The following is an 18,695-nucleotide window of genomic DNA, read 5'->3' on the forward strand; positions in this document are numbered from 1 at the left end:
TGACACTGGAGCGCTGTCCACGCTTTTTTTTAAACGCACGAAATGCACGGGATTTGAGAAGAGGTTTGCGCTTGGCATTTTCCAAATAAGGATATCCTACTATGAGTTGTACGCTGGAATATACTACAATGAATTTTCAAACGGCTACACTGGCTTCGTCTTTCCTGATCGAAAGGGGGCCTGTGTATTGTTGATATTTGTAGATAATAGACTCTGCATTTTAATGGTCAAATGGCGATTTCGGTATAAAAATGTAGACAAGGATCTTTAAGGTCGCGGATTAGAATCCGGGCCGGGTTGGACACGGGTCAACTGTTTGTGCAGACCCCGAGACAGTAACCATGTCCCTCCTCCGTGTCACCACGCTCTCTCTATATATATTTTGCACTCCGTTATCATGGCACACGCGGACTTTCTTCATTTCTTTTATCTTCCCCCCTCTCTCTCTCAGTATGGTTTGAAACAGTTTTGCGTGACTTAAGGTCGCTGATTAGAATACGGCCCGGGTTGGACATGGGTCAACTGTTTGTGCAGACCCAGAGACGGTATCCATGTCCCACCCCCGTGTAACCACGCTGTCTCATTCCCTCTCTCTGTCTGTCTTTTTTTTGCACTTTTATCTGGGCACAAGTGGATTTTCTTCACGAGTCGTCTGCTACGTTGAATATTTCTTTTATCTTCCCCTCTCTGTCGGTGACTACTCTCTCTCCCTCTCTCTCCCTCTCTCTCTCTCCCTCTCCCTCTCTCTATCTCTCTCCCTCTCTCTCTCCCTCCCTCTCTCTCTCCCTCTCTCTCTCTCTCCCACTCTCTCTCTCAGTATGGTTTGAAACAGTTTTGCGCGACTTAAAGGTCCTTGTCTACATTTTTATACCGAAATCGCCATTTGACCATTAAAATGCAGGGTCTATTATCTACATATATCAACAATACACCCCCTTTCGATCAGGAAAGACGAAGCCAGTGTAGCCGTTTGATAATACATTGTAGTATTCCAGCGTACTACTCATAGTAGGATATCCTTATTTGGAAAATGCCAAGCGCAAAACTCCTCTCAAATCCCGTGCATTTTGTGCGTTTAAAAAAAGCTTGGACAGCGCTCCAGTGTCAAACTGTTGCTGCACTTGTTTGGGCGTGGCTATAAGCATAGTGACATGAATTTGATTGGTCAGTATTTTTAGGCAAAGCACATGTTCTCAGCAAACAGAAAACAAAATATTGGAAGCGTGAGTCACGCTACCCAAAAATAAAATCTTTTTTTACATATATTTTTTTTTCTATAACTTTTTTCCCCATGGTTCATTCATCATTTGACATAATTTTTTATCGAAATCTAACCATAAGATTATTGAAAAAAAGCAAAAAATGTAGACGACCACCTTTAAGGTCACGGATTAGAATCCGGCCTGGGTTGGACACGGTCAACTGCTTGTGCAGACCTAGAGATGGTATCCATGTCCCACCCCTGTGTCACCACGGCCACGAAACGGATTTCTTGACCCCGTTAAGGTCAATGCTTGTTGACATTGACACACTGAAACTAGATGTGTTTTCTTCCCATAAATGTCAATACACATTGTATTTATGTAGGAATTTCATATGATTGAACTTCTGTTCTCTTCCATGACCTAATTGTTGCCTGAATCTGTCAAAAACCTCTGTCAACATTTGTTGTAATATGCATCTGCAAGTTATCTTCCTCAGGCATGGAGTAAACTCTCTGTAAATTCACACAACACCAAAGAGAAACTTTAAAACACTTTATTTGTTACTTTGCCATCGTAACACATATGCACAGTTAGACTACCACCTAGTCTCTCTGAAAAGACAAGTCACTATTTACACATGCAAATAAATAATTGAAATACGGTACATATACATATCTCGCTAAACATTCACTCAGATTGTATAGGTAAAAAATATCACGGTAAAATGGAATGACTTTCATCATCCAACCATAGCTGAAATGTCATGTGCTATCATGCAGCAGGTTAATATAATCAGGAGTAAACACCCTTAAAAAAGTTCTACACGTGGATGCGTATTCAAATAAAAAGAATGCAGATCTATCTTCAAAATATAATCTCTTTTTTGTGGCCTTGACACTCTACTCTCACTCACTCTTCACCCCAAATCCAGCAGGAGGTACTAAACAACATTTAACAAGAAGGGCAAAGCCCATACGACTCACATGCTTGACCTTGACCTTTACATTCAAGGTCAAATAACTAAACCTAGCAATGACATCATACACTAAGAACTGCTTTACACATTTTTCCTACCAAAATACATGTGACCTTGACCCAAGGTCAAGGTCATCCAAGGTCATGCAACACAAAGCTGTTAATTCAAGACATAGGAAGTACAATGGTGCTTATTGGCTCTTTCTACCATGAGATATGGTCACTTTTAGTGGTTCACTACCTTATTTTGGTCACATTTCATAAGGGTCAAAGTGACCTTGACCTTAATCATATGTGACCAAATGTGTCTCATGATGAAAGCATAACATGTGCCCCACATAATTTTTAAGTTTGAAACAGTTATCTTCCATAGTTCAGGGTCAAGGTCACTTCAAAATATGTATACAATCCAACTTTAAAGGACCCTTGCAACCTTGACCTTGAAGCAAGGTCAACCAAACTGGTGTCCAAAGATAGGGCTTACATTGCCCTGTATAGCATACATAGCTAAGGTTGCCATTCTCGATAACTTCAGAAAAAAATGCGAAAATGTGAAAAATGGTCGTTTTTAAGACAACAATTACGGCCCCTGTGACCTTGAACTTGAAGTGAGGTCAAGTTGCCGCACATGTTTTTTGAGATCTTGTAACCATACACCATCAGGCCACATCAGGTGTTGATAGACTTAATAGTGTCCAAGAAATATCCAACGTTAAAGTTTTCCGGACGGACGGACGGATGCCGGGATGGACGGACGGACGGACGGACGGACGACTCGGGTGAGTACATAGACTCATTTTTGCTTCGCATGTGAGTCAAAAAAGCATGAACCCTGTCTGCTAACAATCTGACACCAATCTGACAGAATGGGAAAAATACTACCAAAAAATGTAATCAAAAGTAGACCTGTGAACATCTGATATCGCACTCATGCACTGTCTCAGACAGAATCAGTTGTCTCCCTTACTGCCACTGCCACATAATCTGATCTGTCAGCTTTAGTCCTTTGCCTACTGTCACCCAGGGCTACAATGTATCATCTGAATACACTACATCTGCATATTTTCTGTGCCCATGAATTTAGCCAGTCAAGTAGTCGCGCAATGCAACAAGGAGTTCAATCAATCAATCAATGACGCTTATATCGCGCATATTCCGTGGGTACAGTTCTAGGCGCTCTGCAGTGATGCCGTGTGAGATGAAATTTTATACGGCCAGTAGATTGCAGCCATTTCGGCGCATATTTACCTTTCACGGCCTATTATTCCAAGTCACACGGGTATAGGTAGACAATTATTAACTGTGCCTAAGCAATTTTTGCCAGGAAAGACCCTTTTGTCAATCGTGGGATCTTTAACGTGCACACCCAATGTAGTGTACACGGGGGGAGGGTTCGGACACCGAAGAGAGTCTGCACACAAAGTTGACTCTGAAATAAATTTCCGCCGAACCTGGGATCGAACTCACGCTGACAGCGGCCAACTGAATACAAATCCAGCGCGCTACCAACTGAGCTATATCCCCGCCCCAGTTGAGTTATTCTCTTGAAAAACCAAGACTTGTCCGAACTTTGGACACCTGAAGGAAAACTTAAAACACTGAAGTATCCTAGGAGCACTTTACTGGTCAGGGCAAGATCCAGTGCTGAAACCCCCCTTTTAAGACCCTTCCAATTTAAGACTCCCAAATTTCAAGACCTTGCTTTTTCAGATTTTTGTTCAAAACATCTATAAATCATGGCTCAGAGGATTTCCAAAAGTCGGCATTACCGCTCCAAAGATAATGTGTTGATGAGGAATGTGCCTTCTGAAAGCAAGAATTATAAACCTCATGGTCATTGGACCCTCTAAAGATCCACTGAGGAGGTACAAGGGCCCCTATACATTAAAGTTGGGGGTCCCAGGACTCTCTAGGTGGAGTGTCTGCGGGGAGCCCAGTAAAGTCAGATTTGTTTTAATCTTTGAAGGAGTGGGGGTGGGGGGTTCAACAGTACCGAATAGGAATCTGATACATCAACATGACCTATTTATGGATTGCGGCTAAAAGTTTCATCCCATGCCGTCTTTCTCCTTGTTTCTCGACAACCCATATTTCCTTCGAATCTTCCGTCACAGCAAAATGTTTTCAGGCACATAGAATGTGTGAACTACATTCAGACGAATGTCCCATAATAATGAAGAAACAAACACTGAATAAAGCCCCGAAAAAACACTACCACCACCATATCCCAACCTTTTTTTTCCGTCAGCTATTTCTGGTTTTCCTGTTGAATCTCTAGGTTAACGTCTTTGCACAACCAATATCTTTTCTCTTGCCCTTATTGTCCTCGGCAGATTTGTTTTACTTTTGCTCTAGTTTTGTATGATTTTTTCATAGTGTTGAACTCTAGGGTCACAAGTGTAGCATCAGTTGCTGCCTGTGCATTCGTATCAGTTCACCAAACACACTCTCTAACACTCTTCACATGAACAGTCACTCCAAATCATCCCTTGAATCGGTTTCATCGTCCAGCTCTGCAGGTGTTTTTGTCAATTCCCTCAGTTTCAGGCCATCTATCACTGGTGATCCGTCTCTCTCTAGCTTGGTGAGACCATTCAGAATGTCATCCACAAGGGGTTTGGAAGATGAGTTCAGACGGATGACTTCTGTTGTGTTAATACGACTGAGCTGTGTACGAAGAAACTCCACTTCTTTGGCTAAGATCTGGCGGTCACGGGACAGTTTGCTGTTGGCAGCTAGGATCTCCATCAGCTGAAATGAGAGAGTTGTACATTGTAATGTAGTGCATGTTGACTGCTTTTACCATACACAATAACTAAAGTGCTGGCTGCGTTCACTGTCAAATATAGCTTATTGTCTTACTAAACATAAATTCAATCAATGAATCAATCCACAAAACCAACATACCTCCGCCCTCCCACCTTTTACCATCAGCCAATCCATCAAGCGGGAAGAATTCATCACTACCTTATATTTTAACATTAATTCGGGAAAAGAAGACACAGACAAATGTCATCCTCCTCCAACCCTCAACCAGCCAACTTTCTCCCTTCCCTCCCCCACCTCCAACCCCCTTACACACATATACACACAGAAAAAACAAACACACATTCCAATGCTTTCCTAGAGATAGTTCTAATCCTACCTGTGTTGCTTGAGCCTGTGCATGTTCATCCATGGCCTTTAGCCTGGCAGCCATTTTGTTGTGGACACACCCATGTTGATCTGCCTGGTCGTCTAGAATGTTGAGTCGAGTCAGCGTCTTCTCCAACTTCTGTGTTGCCAGGTCTGCCTCATTCTTCAGTTTGGTGTTCTGAGATCTAGAGGGGAAAGCGACAAGGAAAATATATACAATTTAAGCTTTGTATCTATTGCTTGTAATAATTACTAGGAAACTGTACGAGGAGAACTGTTCATGCATGTACAGCAGTCCCTGCAATGTACGGCCCCCGGCGTGAGCGGACACCTGACATGTACGGACACATTTGCTCGGCACGGAGTGTTTTCCTTCTATATTTGCCCCCCCTTAAACGGACACCTGCAAAACGTGGACGCGGACACTCATTTTCGGTCCCAACAGCAGGTCATACCTCCAATGTACGGACAGACCATCGTCAAATTTTCACCACAACAAAATCGATAACAGAGCAGTCCAGCTCTTGGTACAAAGATCACAGCCGCAATGGCGTGATGACAGTCACTGATAACTTCAGTGCACGTGTACCCATCAGGAGGGGGGGTAGTTTTAGTCAGGAGTGGAGTACATGCGAAGATGCCAACATGAAACTGCACTGTGCTCTTTATTCTTGTCTGTTGGACGTAAACAACAGAAACCACAGTCGATGAAGGTCCTGAGCAAAAGAGAGTGAAAAACCGGCCACACTTCTCAGCATCGTGTGTCTGTGCGTAAACTCTTTCATTGACAAGATACTCTTGCTTCCCCTCAGCCTTGACCAGTGAGTCGGTTGCCTAATCTGTGAACCCTTCAGTTGTCTTGCTTTGTCAAAAGTTACGACACAGTCAACTGGTTTTGCTCTGAGTGAACAGTGCAGCTGGCCTCTCTGGCCACAGCCCCAAACAGTACATGGCTGGAGGGAGTGAGAAAAAGGGAGGGGGGGGGGGTGGAGGGATAGCTGGCTAAACTCTGTGGGGTGTCCGGTGTCACATGCATGTCAGCAGGAAGACCATTGGAGAGAAATAGAGAGGTGTACTCTTCCACACAATTTCCAAGCATCAGTTGTCACGGCTTGGGGTAGGCATTAGTGAGGGAGAGTGGGAGCTGTGTTATGTTCAGTGTATTTCTGACTGAAGAGTGAAAAGTCACTGCCATGCCACATGATCGGCATGCAGTCAATAAAGCCAGACAAGAAGAAAATAAATTACATGATTATGACATGCAGCTCTATCTGCTGCTATTTATTCAAACTGGTTTTCAAGCTTATTCTTGCAAAGCATCTGCACACGCTCCTCTGTGCTGTGTTTGTGTGGCTGCTTTAGTATGTCAGTGCATGGTGAGTGTGTGTTCACTGCCTTGAGGATTTATTTTATCTCTTCTTTTCAACACTTTTCATACAAATCATTTTTACAGAATGTTTAAAAAAGTATTAGGAGTTTATTGTTATTGTTTAGTAGCCACAAGAAGTGATTAGCATAGACTCAATCCTGTTGTTTGTGTGTCTCTGTGTGAGTGTATGGGGGAGGGGGTGGTGTGGTCACCCCTCCCGTGACCGGACACCTGCAATGTACGGACAGTTTTGCTATGGCCCAAGGGTGTCCGCTCATGAGAGAGACTGCTGTACAGTCATAATCATGTAATTTATTTTCATCTTGTCTGGCTTTATTGACTGCATGCCGATCATGTGGCATGGCAGTGACTTTTCACTCTTCAGTCGGAAATACACTGTACATAACACAGCTCTCACTCTCCCTCACTAAATGCCTACACCAAACCGTGACAACTGATGCTTGGAAATTGTGTGGAAGAGTACACCTCTCTATTTCTCTCCAATGCTGTTCCTGCTGACATGCAGTGACACCGGACACCCCACCGAGTTTAGCCAGCTACCCCTCCACCCCCCCCCTCCCTCCCTCTCTCTCTCACTCCCTCCAGCCATGTACTGTTTGGGGCTGTGGCCAGAGAGGTCAGCTCCAACTGTTCACTCAGAGCAAAACCAGTTGACTGTGTCGTAACTTTTGACAAAGCAAGACAACTGAAGGGTTCACAGATTAGGCAACCGACTCACTGGTCAAGGCTGAGGGGAAACAAGAGTATCTTGTCAATGAAAGAGGTTACACACAGACACACGATGCTGAGAACTGTGGCCGGTTTTTCACTCTCTTTCGCTCAGGACCTTCATCGACTGTGGTTTCTGTAATTCTGTTGTTTACGTCCAACAGACAAGAATAATGAGCACAGTGCAGTTTCATGTTGGCATCTTCGCATCTACTCCACTCCTGACCAAAACTACCCCCCCCCCCCCCCCTCCTGATGGGTACAGGTGCACTCAAGTTACCAGTGACTGTCGTCACGCCATTGCGGCTGTGATCTTTGTACCAAGAGCCGGACTGCTCTGTTATCGATTTTGTTGTGGTGAAAATTTGACGATGGTCTGTCCGTACATTGGAGGTATGACCTGCTGTTGGGACCGAAAATGAGTGTCCGCGTCCACGTTTTGCAGGTGTCCGTTTAAGGGGGGGCAAATATAGAAGGAAAACACTCCGTGCCGAGCAAATGTGTCCGTACATGTCAGGTGTCTGCTCACGCCGGGGGCCGTACATTGCAGGGACTGCTGTACATCCAAAGACCAAAAAGGTCAAGTCAAGTTACATATGCTAAAACTGATTCATGAGCATTTACAAAACAATAATGTGTTCCTGAGCTCAAAGAAATCCTCAAGCAAAATCTAGTGAAGTAAAGTGAGAACGCAGAAAAAACCCACCCAAAGAACAAAAACAACCACAAAAACAAACAAACAAATTATCAAAGAAACAAACCAAAACAATCATAACTGACCTGTATTTCTTGGTAATTTTGTCAAGTTGCACAGCTTGTCGCTTGCACTCCTCCCGCAGTTTGAGGATCAGCTTGTTCTGCCTGTGCAGCATGGAGTCCATCTCATGCACTTGTTGAGCTGAAAGTCAAACAAATCATTCTCTTTACTGCTGGGCACACACATACTAGCACATTACCGCATTACACTATCAACAGAAACCGCATAGCTCAACACTACCGGCAAAAGAAAAGATGACAGAAACAGAAGCACTGAGTAACATTTTTCTCCTGACATCATTGCTCCTTTGAGTTAATAGAAAAAAAATAAGTGAAAAATGAACAGTTAATCAAATTTGACGAGTTGTATGCAATTATCATTTCAAGACCAATCAAAGATCAAACTCCTTTCTCAGCAAACTTAAAAAGACACAAAACGGACACTTTCACTTTCAATGAGTCCTATCTATGGAGTCTTTAAACATAGCAACATTTCTATTTTCGAACACCAGCCAGGTAACTAATAACTCACAATGTTTATCTTCGGCATCCTCCATGGCAGCTCTCAGCTTTTCCTCTCGTTCACTGGCCTGGCGTGTGATCAGCTTCAGGTCATCGGAACGTCCTCGCTCTATTCCTTCCCTTGCCAACTTGGCAAGATGGAGCTGTCAAGGAGATAATCAATATGATATTTGTGCCAAAGGTCAATGGCTCTTTTTTTCGTGGCATAATATAAAAATTGAGAAGGCAGTGAAAGCTTAAGTCGCGGCTGTAACGACAGCAGCGAGAGGAAAAGAGAGAAAGAGAGAAAGTGCAGGTGTGTGTGTGCGCATGTGTATTTTGAAGTATGGAACTGGAAGTCTGCCAGCTTGTGTCAGAAAGATGGAGGTGTGCCATCATTTTTATGAATACCCTTTTCACTGAAAGCGTGAAGATTTAAAAGTGATCTTCAGGTTGTACAGCACACACAAAGTATTTTCTGCTAAAAGTGCCAAGTTCTACAGAGCACACAACTTCGCAAAGATGGAAGAAAAATTGCCTGCTTAGGTGGACCGCTAGGAAATAATACGCCCAAACTGACAGAATCCAATCATCATTTTCACAAACCTTCACGCCAAAAATCAGATGCATGCTAAGACATAATACACTACCTCTCGTTCCAAAGCAGAGGTGTTGTTTGTGAGATGCAGGCACTCCTCTTTGGCATTCAACAGATCATGTTCTGCCTTATGCAGTCTCCTCTTCAGTGTTGTTATTTCTGTCTGCAGTATTTTACGCTCCTGAAACAACAACAGAATGTTTTCATCTCGTCTCTTTCTTTCAAAATATGCTACAACCTTCTTCTTCTTCTTTTTCGTTCATGGGCTTAGACTCCCACGTTCCCTCATGTTTTTAGCATGAGTGGATTTTTACGTGTATGACCGTTTTTACCCCGCCATTCAGGCAGCATACGCCGATTTCAAGGGAGGCATGCTGGGTATTTTCATGTTTCTATAACCCACTGAACTCTGACATGGGTTACAGGATCTTTTCCATGCGCACTGGGTCTTGTGCTTGCGTGTACACACGAAGGAGGTTAAGTCACTAGCAGGTCTGCACATAAGTTGACCTGGGAGATCGGAAAAATCTTCACTCTTAACCCACCAGGCGGCAGCGACCAGGATTCGAACTCACGACCTCCCCATTAGGAGGCCGACGTCTTACCACCACGCCACTGCTCACTTGATAGAAATTACAGACATATTGATGAAAGTCATAATCTAATATTATAACACAAAGGGAGGTAAGCGCTCTAACTATAACAGCAACAGTAAGTGCGAGTCATGGGAAACAAGTTTTCCTGGCACCTGAGAAAACAAGAAGCATTGAAATGAACAATTGACTTTCATCCTTGTCGAATGAAAGTCATTTTCTTGCCCCATACTTGTGTGTATCTCTATTACAAATTACAAGACATACCTGGTCTCTTTCTCTTTGCAGCTGCTGGTACTCAGTTCTCGTCCTATCAGCCTCTTGCGTAGCAGAACTTCTCTGCAGGGTGGCGTTGGTGGAGTGCGCCCTGTAGTTTTCTGCTGCCTGCAAAATGCATGAAATGCTGTGTTTCAAGACACTTACTCAGATTCACATACAACTTCTCAGAGAAGTGTCACACTATAAGCTGAACTCTCACAACATGCTTTCGTTTCAAAACTTTTGCTATTTTCTAATTCTTTTCTTTCCTTCTCGCGACAAGATACACTCCATCTCTCCCAGTTAAGCAAAATCGCAACTCCCTTTTCTAATTCTTTTCTTTCCTTCTCGCGACAAAATACACTCCGTCTCTCCCAGTTATGCAAAATCGCAACTCCCTTTTCTAATTCTTTTCTTTCCTTCTTGTGACAAGATACACTCAGTCTCTCCCAGTTAAGCAAAATCACAACCCTTTTTCTGCTACACACATGTAACCCCCCCCCCCCCCCCCCTCCATTCCAAATACACATGGTCTTCTGGCTCAACAGTCAACATTCCAGCTAGGAATAATGTGCAACATGACTTACAATTGTGACCTCTCGATCACACGCCCTCAGTTGACCTTTCAGTTCCAGCAGAGTGGCAGACAGCTCGGCTTTCTCTCGTACTTCCTTCTCGTACTTTTCTTTGATTAAAGCATGCTGGGCAGTCAGCTCTGTCAGCTGTAACACGATAAGATAACAATCTTAGACATGAGAAAAGATAAATTAAGCCATGGGTTATTAAATGATAAATCTTAACTGGAAAGAGTCCACACCGTTAGTGACTTTCACTCCATTGCAAAAAAGCAAGCACACATACACACCTTAACCCCTCCTGAACTTCTAGAGAAAGACCTTACAATACAAAACAAGTCGCGTAAGGCGAAATAACTACATTTAGTCAAGCTGTGGAACTCACAGAATGAAACTGAACGTAGTCCGCCGCTAGTGCAAAAGGCAGTGAAAGTGACGAGCCTGTTTGGCGCGGCAGCACGCTTTACTGTACCTCTCTTCGTTTTAACTTTCTGAGCGTGTTTTTAATCCAAACATATCATATCTACATGTTTTTGGAATCAGGAACCGACAAGGAATAAGATGAAATAGTTTTTGAATCGATTTCGGAAATTTAATTTTGATCATAATTTTTATATTTTTAATTTTCAGAGCTTGTTTTTAATCCAAATATAACATATGTATATGTTTTTGGAATCAGAAAATGACGAAGAATAAGTTGAAATTGTTTTTGGATCGTTTAATAAAAAAATAATGTTAATTACAAGTTTCTGATTTTTAATGACCAAACTCACTCATTAGTTTTTAAGCCACCAAGCTGAAATGCAATACCAAACCCCGGCCTTCGTCGAAGATTGCTTGGCCAAAATTTCAATCAATTTGATTGAAAAATGAGGGTGTGACAGTGCCGCCTCAACTTTTACAAAAAGCCGGATATGACGTCATCAAAGACATTTATCGAAAAAAAGAAACAAGAAGGGCAAAGCCCATACGACTCACATGCTTTACACATTTTTCCTACCAAAATACATGTGACCTTGACCCAAGGTCAAGGTCATCCAAGGTCATGCAACACAAAGCTGTTAATTCAAGACATAGGAAGTACAATGGTGCTTATTGGCTCTTTCTACCATGAGATATGGTCACTTTTAGTGGTTCACTACCTTATTTTGGTCACATTTCATAAGGGTCAAAGTGACCTTGACCTTGATCATATGTGACCAAATGTGTCTCATGATGAAAGCATAACATGTGCCCCACATAATTTTTAAGTTTGAAACAGTTATCTTCCATAGTTCAGGGTCAAGGTCACTTCAAAATATGTATACAATCCAACTTTGAAGAGCTCCTGTGACCTTGACCTTGAAGCAAGGTAAACCAAACTGGTATCAAAAGATGGGGCTTACTTTGCCCTATATATCATATATAGGTGAGGTATTGAATCTCAAAAACTTCAGAGAAAATGGGGAAAATGTGAAAAATAGCTGTTTTTTAGGCAACATTTATGGCCCCTGCGACCTTGACCTTGAAGCAAGGTCAAGATGCTATGTATGTTTTTTGGGGCCTTGTCATCATACACCATCTTGCCAAATTTGGTACTGATAGACTGAATAGTGTCCAAGAAATATCCAACGTTAAAGTTTTCCGGACGGACGGACGTCCGGACGTCCGGACGGACGGACGACTCGGGTGAGTACATAGACTCACTTTTGCTTCGCATGTGAGTCAAAAAACATCCGGGGATATCATTCCCAGGAACTCTCATGTCAAATTTCATAAAGATCGGTCCAGTAGTTTGGTCTGAATCGCTCCACACACACACACAGACACACAGACACACAGACACACACACACACCACGACCCTCGTCTCGATTCCCCCCTCTATGTTAAAACATTTAGTCAATACTTGACTAAATGTAATGAATAGTGGCAATACATCATCAATGCTTTAGTATCTTTATCACGGTGATACTATAAGGGGTGTACATTTCTTCTTCGTTCATGGGCTGAAACTCCCACGTTCACTCATGTTTTTGCAAGAGTGGGCTTTTACGTATATGACTATTTTTACACCGCCATTCAGGCAACCATATGCCGCTTTCGGGGGAGGCATGCTGGGTATTTTTGTGTTTCTATAACCCACCAAACTCTGACATGGATTACAGGATCTTTTCCATGCGCACTTGGTCTTGTGCTTGCGTGTACACACGGAGGGGGTTAAGGCACTAGCAGGTCTGCACATAATTTCAACCAATTTCAATTCAATTTGTCATCCCAAACAGTCATACATCAAGCTTTGGGGATTCTTAAAGACAACCGGACACACACCTGTTTCTGCAGATCATCAATCAGGAACAGGTTTTCTTGGCGAGCTGCCTCTCTCTCCTGTTGTATTTTCGTCTGTGATGCTCGCACATGTTCCTCAAACCTCTCTCGCATGCGAGCCAGCTCCTCTCCCAACTGTTCTTTCTGGACCAGAGCCTGGGTCACAGTTCATTTCATTTTACAAAATGTTCTCAACCAGTTTGTATAACATTTTGTGACGCAAAGAGATCTTTCTGTGCAGGACACATGCAGATGTTCTCAAAGATCATAGGACTTTTGTTTAGTCTTATGAAAGTATCCTTTCAAACAAGATTGATGATATTCTTGTGAAAGTGAAGGCCACTGATCTTGAGAACATCATGCAACCAGTTTAGAACAGTAGTTTTGTCTCACAGCTTCCGTTCCAGAAATAATTCTTCTACAATAGAATATGTGCTGCACAGTTATGCTAGTAAGAGCAAAGAGGGAATATTGTGAGACATACAGAAATAACGGACCTGCAAAGTCACATAGGTCTGATCTACTAGTACAACACAAGCAAGATACAGTGGAACCTCCCTTTCTGAGAAAGGGGAGAGTCTTAAAACCAAGGTTAATTTACAGAGGTTATAACCAGAAAATCTGAAAAATCAAGGCTTACAAAAAAAGAAATATTAAATTAGGGTTGGGGAGGGGGGGGGGGGGATCTTAAAATGGGGGTTCTACTGTATAGGGCTTTGTTTTTCATTAGATTGTGACAACAGCAAAACGGTACGAGTTTTACAACATTTCTCCTTACCTCTGTCTGTTCCAGCTGGGCCTGTTCAACCAGTGAAATGCTGCGTTTGACCTGTTCATACAGATCTTCTTCCCTCTGAGACAGGGACTGGTTCTGTGCTGTCAGGGCCGCCACTCTCTCGCACATCTCATCTCGCTCCCTGCACAACATGAAAGCTTTTGTCAGTGACCTAATCAAACCCCTCAACTACCATTCCCCAGTGTTTGCATTTACTTGAAATTTCCGGTATGTTTCCAGTTATAATTTCAAAACACTGGAAAAGAAATACAGCTGTGTTAACTCCATCACCTCTAATGCTCTATTGGTTTTGATTGCATGTGACAGGTGTTTTTTTCAATCAAAATAAAGTTATAGCTATGTAGTTGAACTTTAGTTTGACAAATCAGTCTTCCTTAATATCTGGTTGTTGTGGGATCTGTTCTTCCTGGAATTTGGAAATACCGGTTTGCAAAACGACTAGCGTGATTACTGATTCTTTACATAACTGACCTTGCTCTCTGCACATCAGGCCCACAAAATTCCTCAGTAATCGTGGTTTTGTACAACCAGGTTTTTTTTAATCTTTCAGAAAGGCTTTGATATTTTTACCACTCGATCTAGAAGACATGAAATAACTCTAAAGCTTTTGCCCATCACTCATGCTGCACAATGTACCTTTTTCCCTTTCTGAAGAATAATTATAAGATTTCACAAATACCAAAAAAAGAAACCTTGCAGTGAAGAAATGGAATCATAAATGAAGTAAAATGTATCTGCAGCAAATATTCAAAACAGAACATAACAGCAAAACCCTACCTGGTAAGTCTATCTATGGTGGTCTGGAGACTGGACCGTGCAGTGGCAGAAAGGCCAAAGTCTCCCAGGCCATCATCGTGTGTAGGGACAGACTCGTGTATCCGTAGCTGAGACTTGAGGTCCTCCACAACCTGTTCTAGCCTGTTCACCTCAGACCTGGGAGAAAAACATGAAACTGCATTAAATGATCTCAGAATGTGTATCTAGTCTTTTCCTTTTGAATCCTTGCTTCATCTTTTTCCTTCTTTCTGTCATTCCTTCATTCTTTCTTTTTGTCTTTTTTTTCCAAACCTATGTGTACTCTAAACTACAAGAATAATAAACAAAATACCTACAGGCATAGATGTTTCATTATTAAAAACAACCTAACATGCATACTGAAGAAGACTAAACAATTTTAAAATATTATATCTCTGTTGTTGTTTTGTTACAGTCACACACACAAAAACTCCTATATATATAAAAAAAGAAAAAAAGAAAAGTACAGACACTCTCTAAAACTCACTTTGAATGTTTTAACTGTGTTTCCAGACGATCACATTTTGCCGCATGAAGACGACTCAACCGCTCCTGGAAAAAGTAATAATATGAAAGTTTCGTGAACAAAATGAATAAACCTCATGCACACAAAAAACATATTCAAAGAACTGAAACGTATTCTTTAAATTCACAAGGAAAGGACAACGATAAAGCAGAAAAGGCAACAGACCAAGAAAAACATGCAAACAAAGAAAATCTCTGAACACAATATAGTTCACATAAGCTATGAAAACTTTACAACTGTATCACTCTCATGAATCAAAATTGAACTGAATCAATAAAACATTAAAACGATTGACGTACAAGGTACATGTTTAACCTAAACTGCATCAGATCAAAAACTGAGACAGAAAGAGAGACAAACAGGCAGATCAAGAGAGAAATTGTTTGTAGAGACAGAGAGCAGTTGAGACACAGAGACAGAAACAGGTTCTCACCAATTCAACTTGCCAGCGTTTATAGTCATGCCTGTTCATTGCAGTTGTGATAGACTCTGACAGACCCTCGTCCAATGATCCCATAAACTGTAATCACAAAAATTCCACATTCTGTTATGAAAAGATATGTATTTATCACGCTACTTTCTGCCGTTTCCTTCAGTTTCTATAGAAAAGACCCATGCCAGTCTAAAAGTTTATTAAATTTAAACAAGCTTCAACAAGGATACATTTACATTTCTTTTTTACATTTCTTAGTTTTTGTCCCATGGCATCAAGCATTTGTCATCACAAAGGTAAGATAATTGTGACAGAATGTGCACGTTAGCAGCACATAAGCATTCATGTAAACACACACGCCCACACACAGATGCACATGCACACACACTGATTTTCTATCATCATTCCTTCTGGTCCTTTTCACTTATGCTCACATTCTGTGATTTGATGGCATTCAAAATGTTCATAAAATAATAAAAATACTGTTGACGGCCATAAAAAGCACACTTTCTTTCTTTATTTGGTGTTTAACGTCGTTTTCAACCACGAAGGTTATATCGCGACGGAAAAAGCACACATAGGAAAGTGACTGAAGTAACCTTGACAAGGTCCCCTCCATCACGCATGATTTCATGTATGACGGTGGTCTTCAGCTCTGTGTGCAGTCGCTTGTTCTCATCCACCAGCTCTGTCAGCTTCAGCCTCAGCACTGCTAGCTCCTCCTGTTGACACAACACAACTCAGCATTAGTTTTAAAACAGAAATATATTTAATCCATTGATCATTACTCATTGAAGAGAGATTACTGCCTCATGGTGCAATAGTCTAACCTTACCTCTCCTCCTAACAAAGTGTGTAAAATAAATGTGCTTTACAAGTTAACTAATGCAAACTGTCCAACCAAAATGTATTTATACTTTAAACTGAAGTACATCACCAGTGACATGCCATACAATTTACAAATAAAAGTTCATGAGAAGAAGAGGAATCACTAATAGCCTTCAGACACAGCTCAGAAAAAGGGCAAATGATGTTCCCAACAAGAGCAAAAGTGAAAACACAATGACAATAATAACTGTCAAGCAAAACAATGTCAACGAAAAGACATGATATATAAACATACAAATAAATAAATAAACAAATAAATGAATAAATAAATAGATTTTTTTTAAATAGATAAAAAAAAAATGAATAAAAAAATCAAAACCAATCGAAAGGTTGAGGAGATTCCTTAGAATAAAACAGGTAGCAGTCTACCTTGACGTATCTGTTCTCGGACTCCAGCTGGTGAGAGTATGCTGTGTGCTGCTGCAGTAGTGTGCTGACTTCGTCTGCACTCGGTGCATCTCGCTGCGGTCGTGGTTCCCCACCTTCTCCCCCTGGACTCACCTGTACAAACATTGCATAGCACTTAAGAACTGAATTGGTTGTGAGCTTGTATGACAAATACTCTTTTAGAAAGAGTAACTTGAGGTGATCAATTTATACTAGAAATGTCTAGAATTTGGACATCATAAATTGGGCCAGGGCTGTTTGATGTATTTAGACTGACATTGACAGAAAAAAAACCACATATATTTATCTTGGATCAGCATTACTACAAATCCCATTTCTGTAGCGTGAATACCTATTAGAGTATTAACTTATGAAAATGACTACTAGATTGGGTGTGTGCGAGAGAGAGTGAGAGAGACAAGACAAGACAAGACAAGACAAAATCTTTATTATCGAGGGTAATAGATAAGCAAGAATAGAGAGAGAGAGAGAGAGAGAGAGAGAGAGAGAGAGAGAGAGAGAGAGAGAGAGAGAGAGAGAGAGAGAGAGAGAGAGAGAGAGAGACAAAGAAAGAAAAAGACAAAGATCAGCTCTAAGTAAGCGAGAGAGAACAATCCTATTCACAACAAAATACTCACTTGTGTTCTGTCCAGAAGCAATCGCAGTGACTGTGCAGCGGAACCGGACTGAAAGTCTGGCTGCAGTGAAGGTGGAGAAGAAAAGTGGGCCTGTCCATCTCGCCATGTTAGGACTCGCGGGTGGACAGAAGATGCCAGTCTCTGCTTTGTGTCAGGTGACACTGATGCAGCTGGGGGTGGGGGTGGCGCAGAGAGAGTCTCACGCAAAGCTTCATAGCTCTGGTTTGCCCGGTCTGAAATGACGTAACAATTAATGAATATTGTTATCTCAAGGATGAATTAGTCATATGATTCCTCTTCTCACACACCCCAACCAACTCTCCTCCCCACCTGCCACCTTTGCCTTTCAGGCAATTAATCTCCCTACTTAGTACTTAGCTCTATCATCACAGTGAATCACTGATTGAATCTCAGAATGTCAAAAACTAACTTTCTATATATATATATATCCTATATAAAAAAAAAAGAGGCAGTCAAATCGATCCATGCTTCATAATCATAGATCACATAGTGACAACTGACATGTCACACAAAATGTTACTAATTTACAAATGATCTACAGGATCATGCATTCACCATTTATGATTTTATAACACTATATCATCTGCGTCAGCATATATACGCGCGCACACACAAACACATGCCACATTAACAACAACAACAACCTATCAACGTAAACAGTCCACAATGATATGATGTGTTTAAACATGTCAACAATCAGTTTTTCTGCCTACTATGCCATGCAGACAAATGCATTGGCCTTGGAACATTGTTAATACTGGAAAATAAAGGTCTAGATTCAAACCTCTGACTGCATGATGTGGATCAGATTGCCCTTGGCCAGGGTATTCCTCAAAGTAATACATCTTAATTTGCTCGCCGCCACATTGATTGACGGATTGGGATGTTGCCGTGAAGTTGTCGGAATTTGTTGCCGTCTTATTACTAAAAACGTACACAAAAACATTTATTTCCCTTCTTGAACACCAAAGTGAAAAATCTTCAAGCTGTGAGTTCATTGTACAGGTGTATCCTTTTTCTATAATACTGTTCCAGCTTTATTAAACAGCAATTTTTAGATCTTTGGCTGGGCATGTTGGAAACAACACTGACTATCATATTGCACATTAGTATTGGTTATTCCTTTGTGTGTTCGTTACTCATTTGTCTGGGATTTAATGGCTTTGTCATTTTGTATTTACACATTTATTTTCAAGGAGATGCCTTTTGTCG

General features: G+C 41.5%; 1 protein-coding gene across 1 annotated transcript; it reads right to left on the reverse strand.

Annotated features, from left to right (window-relative positions):
• Positions 1–1,743: 1,743 nt before the first annotated feature.
• On the reverse strand, positions 1,744–18,390 carry LOC138953203 (serologically defined colon cancer antigen 8 homolog). Its single transcript, XM_070324994.1, has 16 exons — positions 18,268–18,390; positions 17,463–17,695; positions 16,807–16,938; positions 16,149–16,271; positions 15,550–15,636; positions 15,078–15,142; positions 14,573–14,728; positions 13,778–13,916; positions 13,003–13,155; positions 10,707–10,841; positions 10,129–10,245; positions 9,321–9,449; positions 8,702–8,834; positions 8,194–8,311; positions 5,326–5,500; positions 1,744–4,931 (listed from the first exon to the last, which is right to left on the reverse strand). The coding sequence occupies exons 1-16, from the start codon at positions 18,326–18,328 to the stop codon at positions 4,653–4,655; spliced, it is 2,235 nt and encodes a 744-aa protein (XP_070181095.1). The 5' UTR covers positions 18,329–18,390; the 3' UTR covers positions 1,744–4,652.
• Positions 18,391–18,695: the final 305 nt, after the last annotated feature.

This window comes from Littorina saxatilis, linkage group LG17 (genome assembly GCF_037325665.1).
Source record: "Littorina saxatilis isolate snail1 linkage group LG17, US_GU_Lsax_2.0, whole genome shotgun sequence".
Lineage (NCBI taxonomy): Eukaryota > Metazoa > Mollusca > Gastropoda > Littorinimorpha > Littorinidae > Littorina > Littorina saxatilis.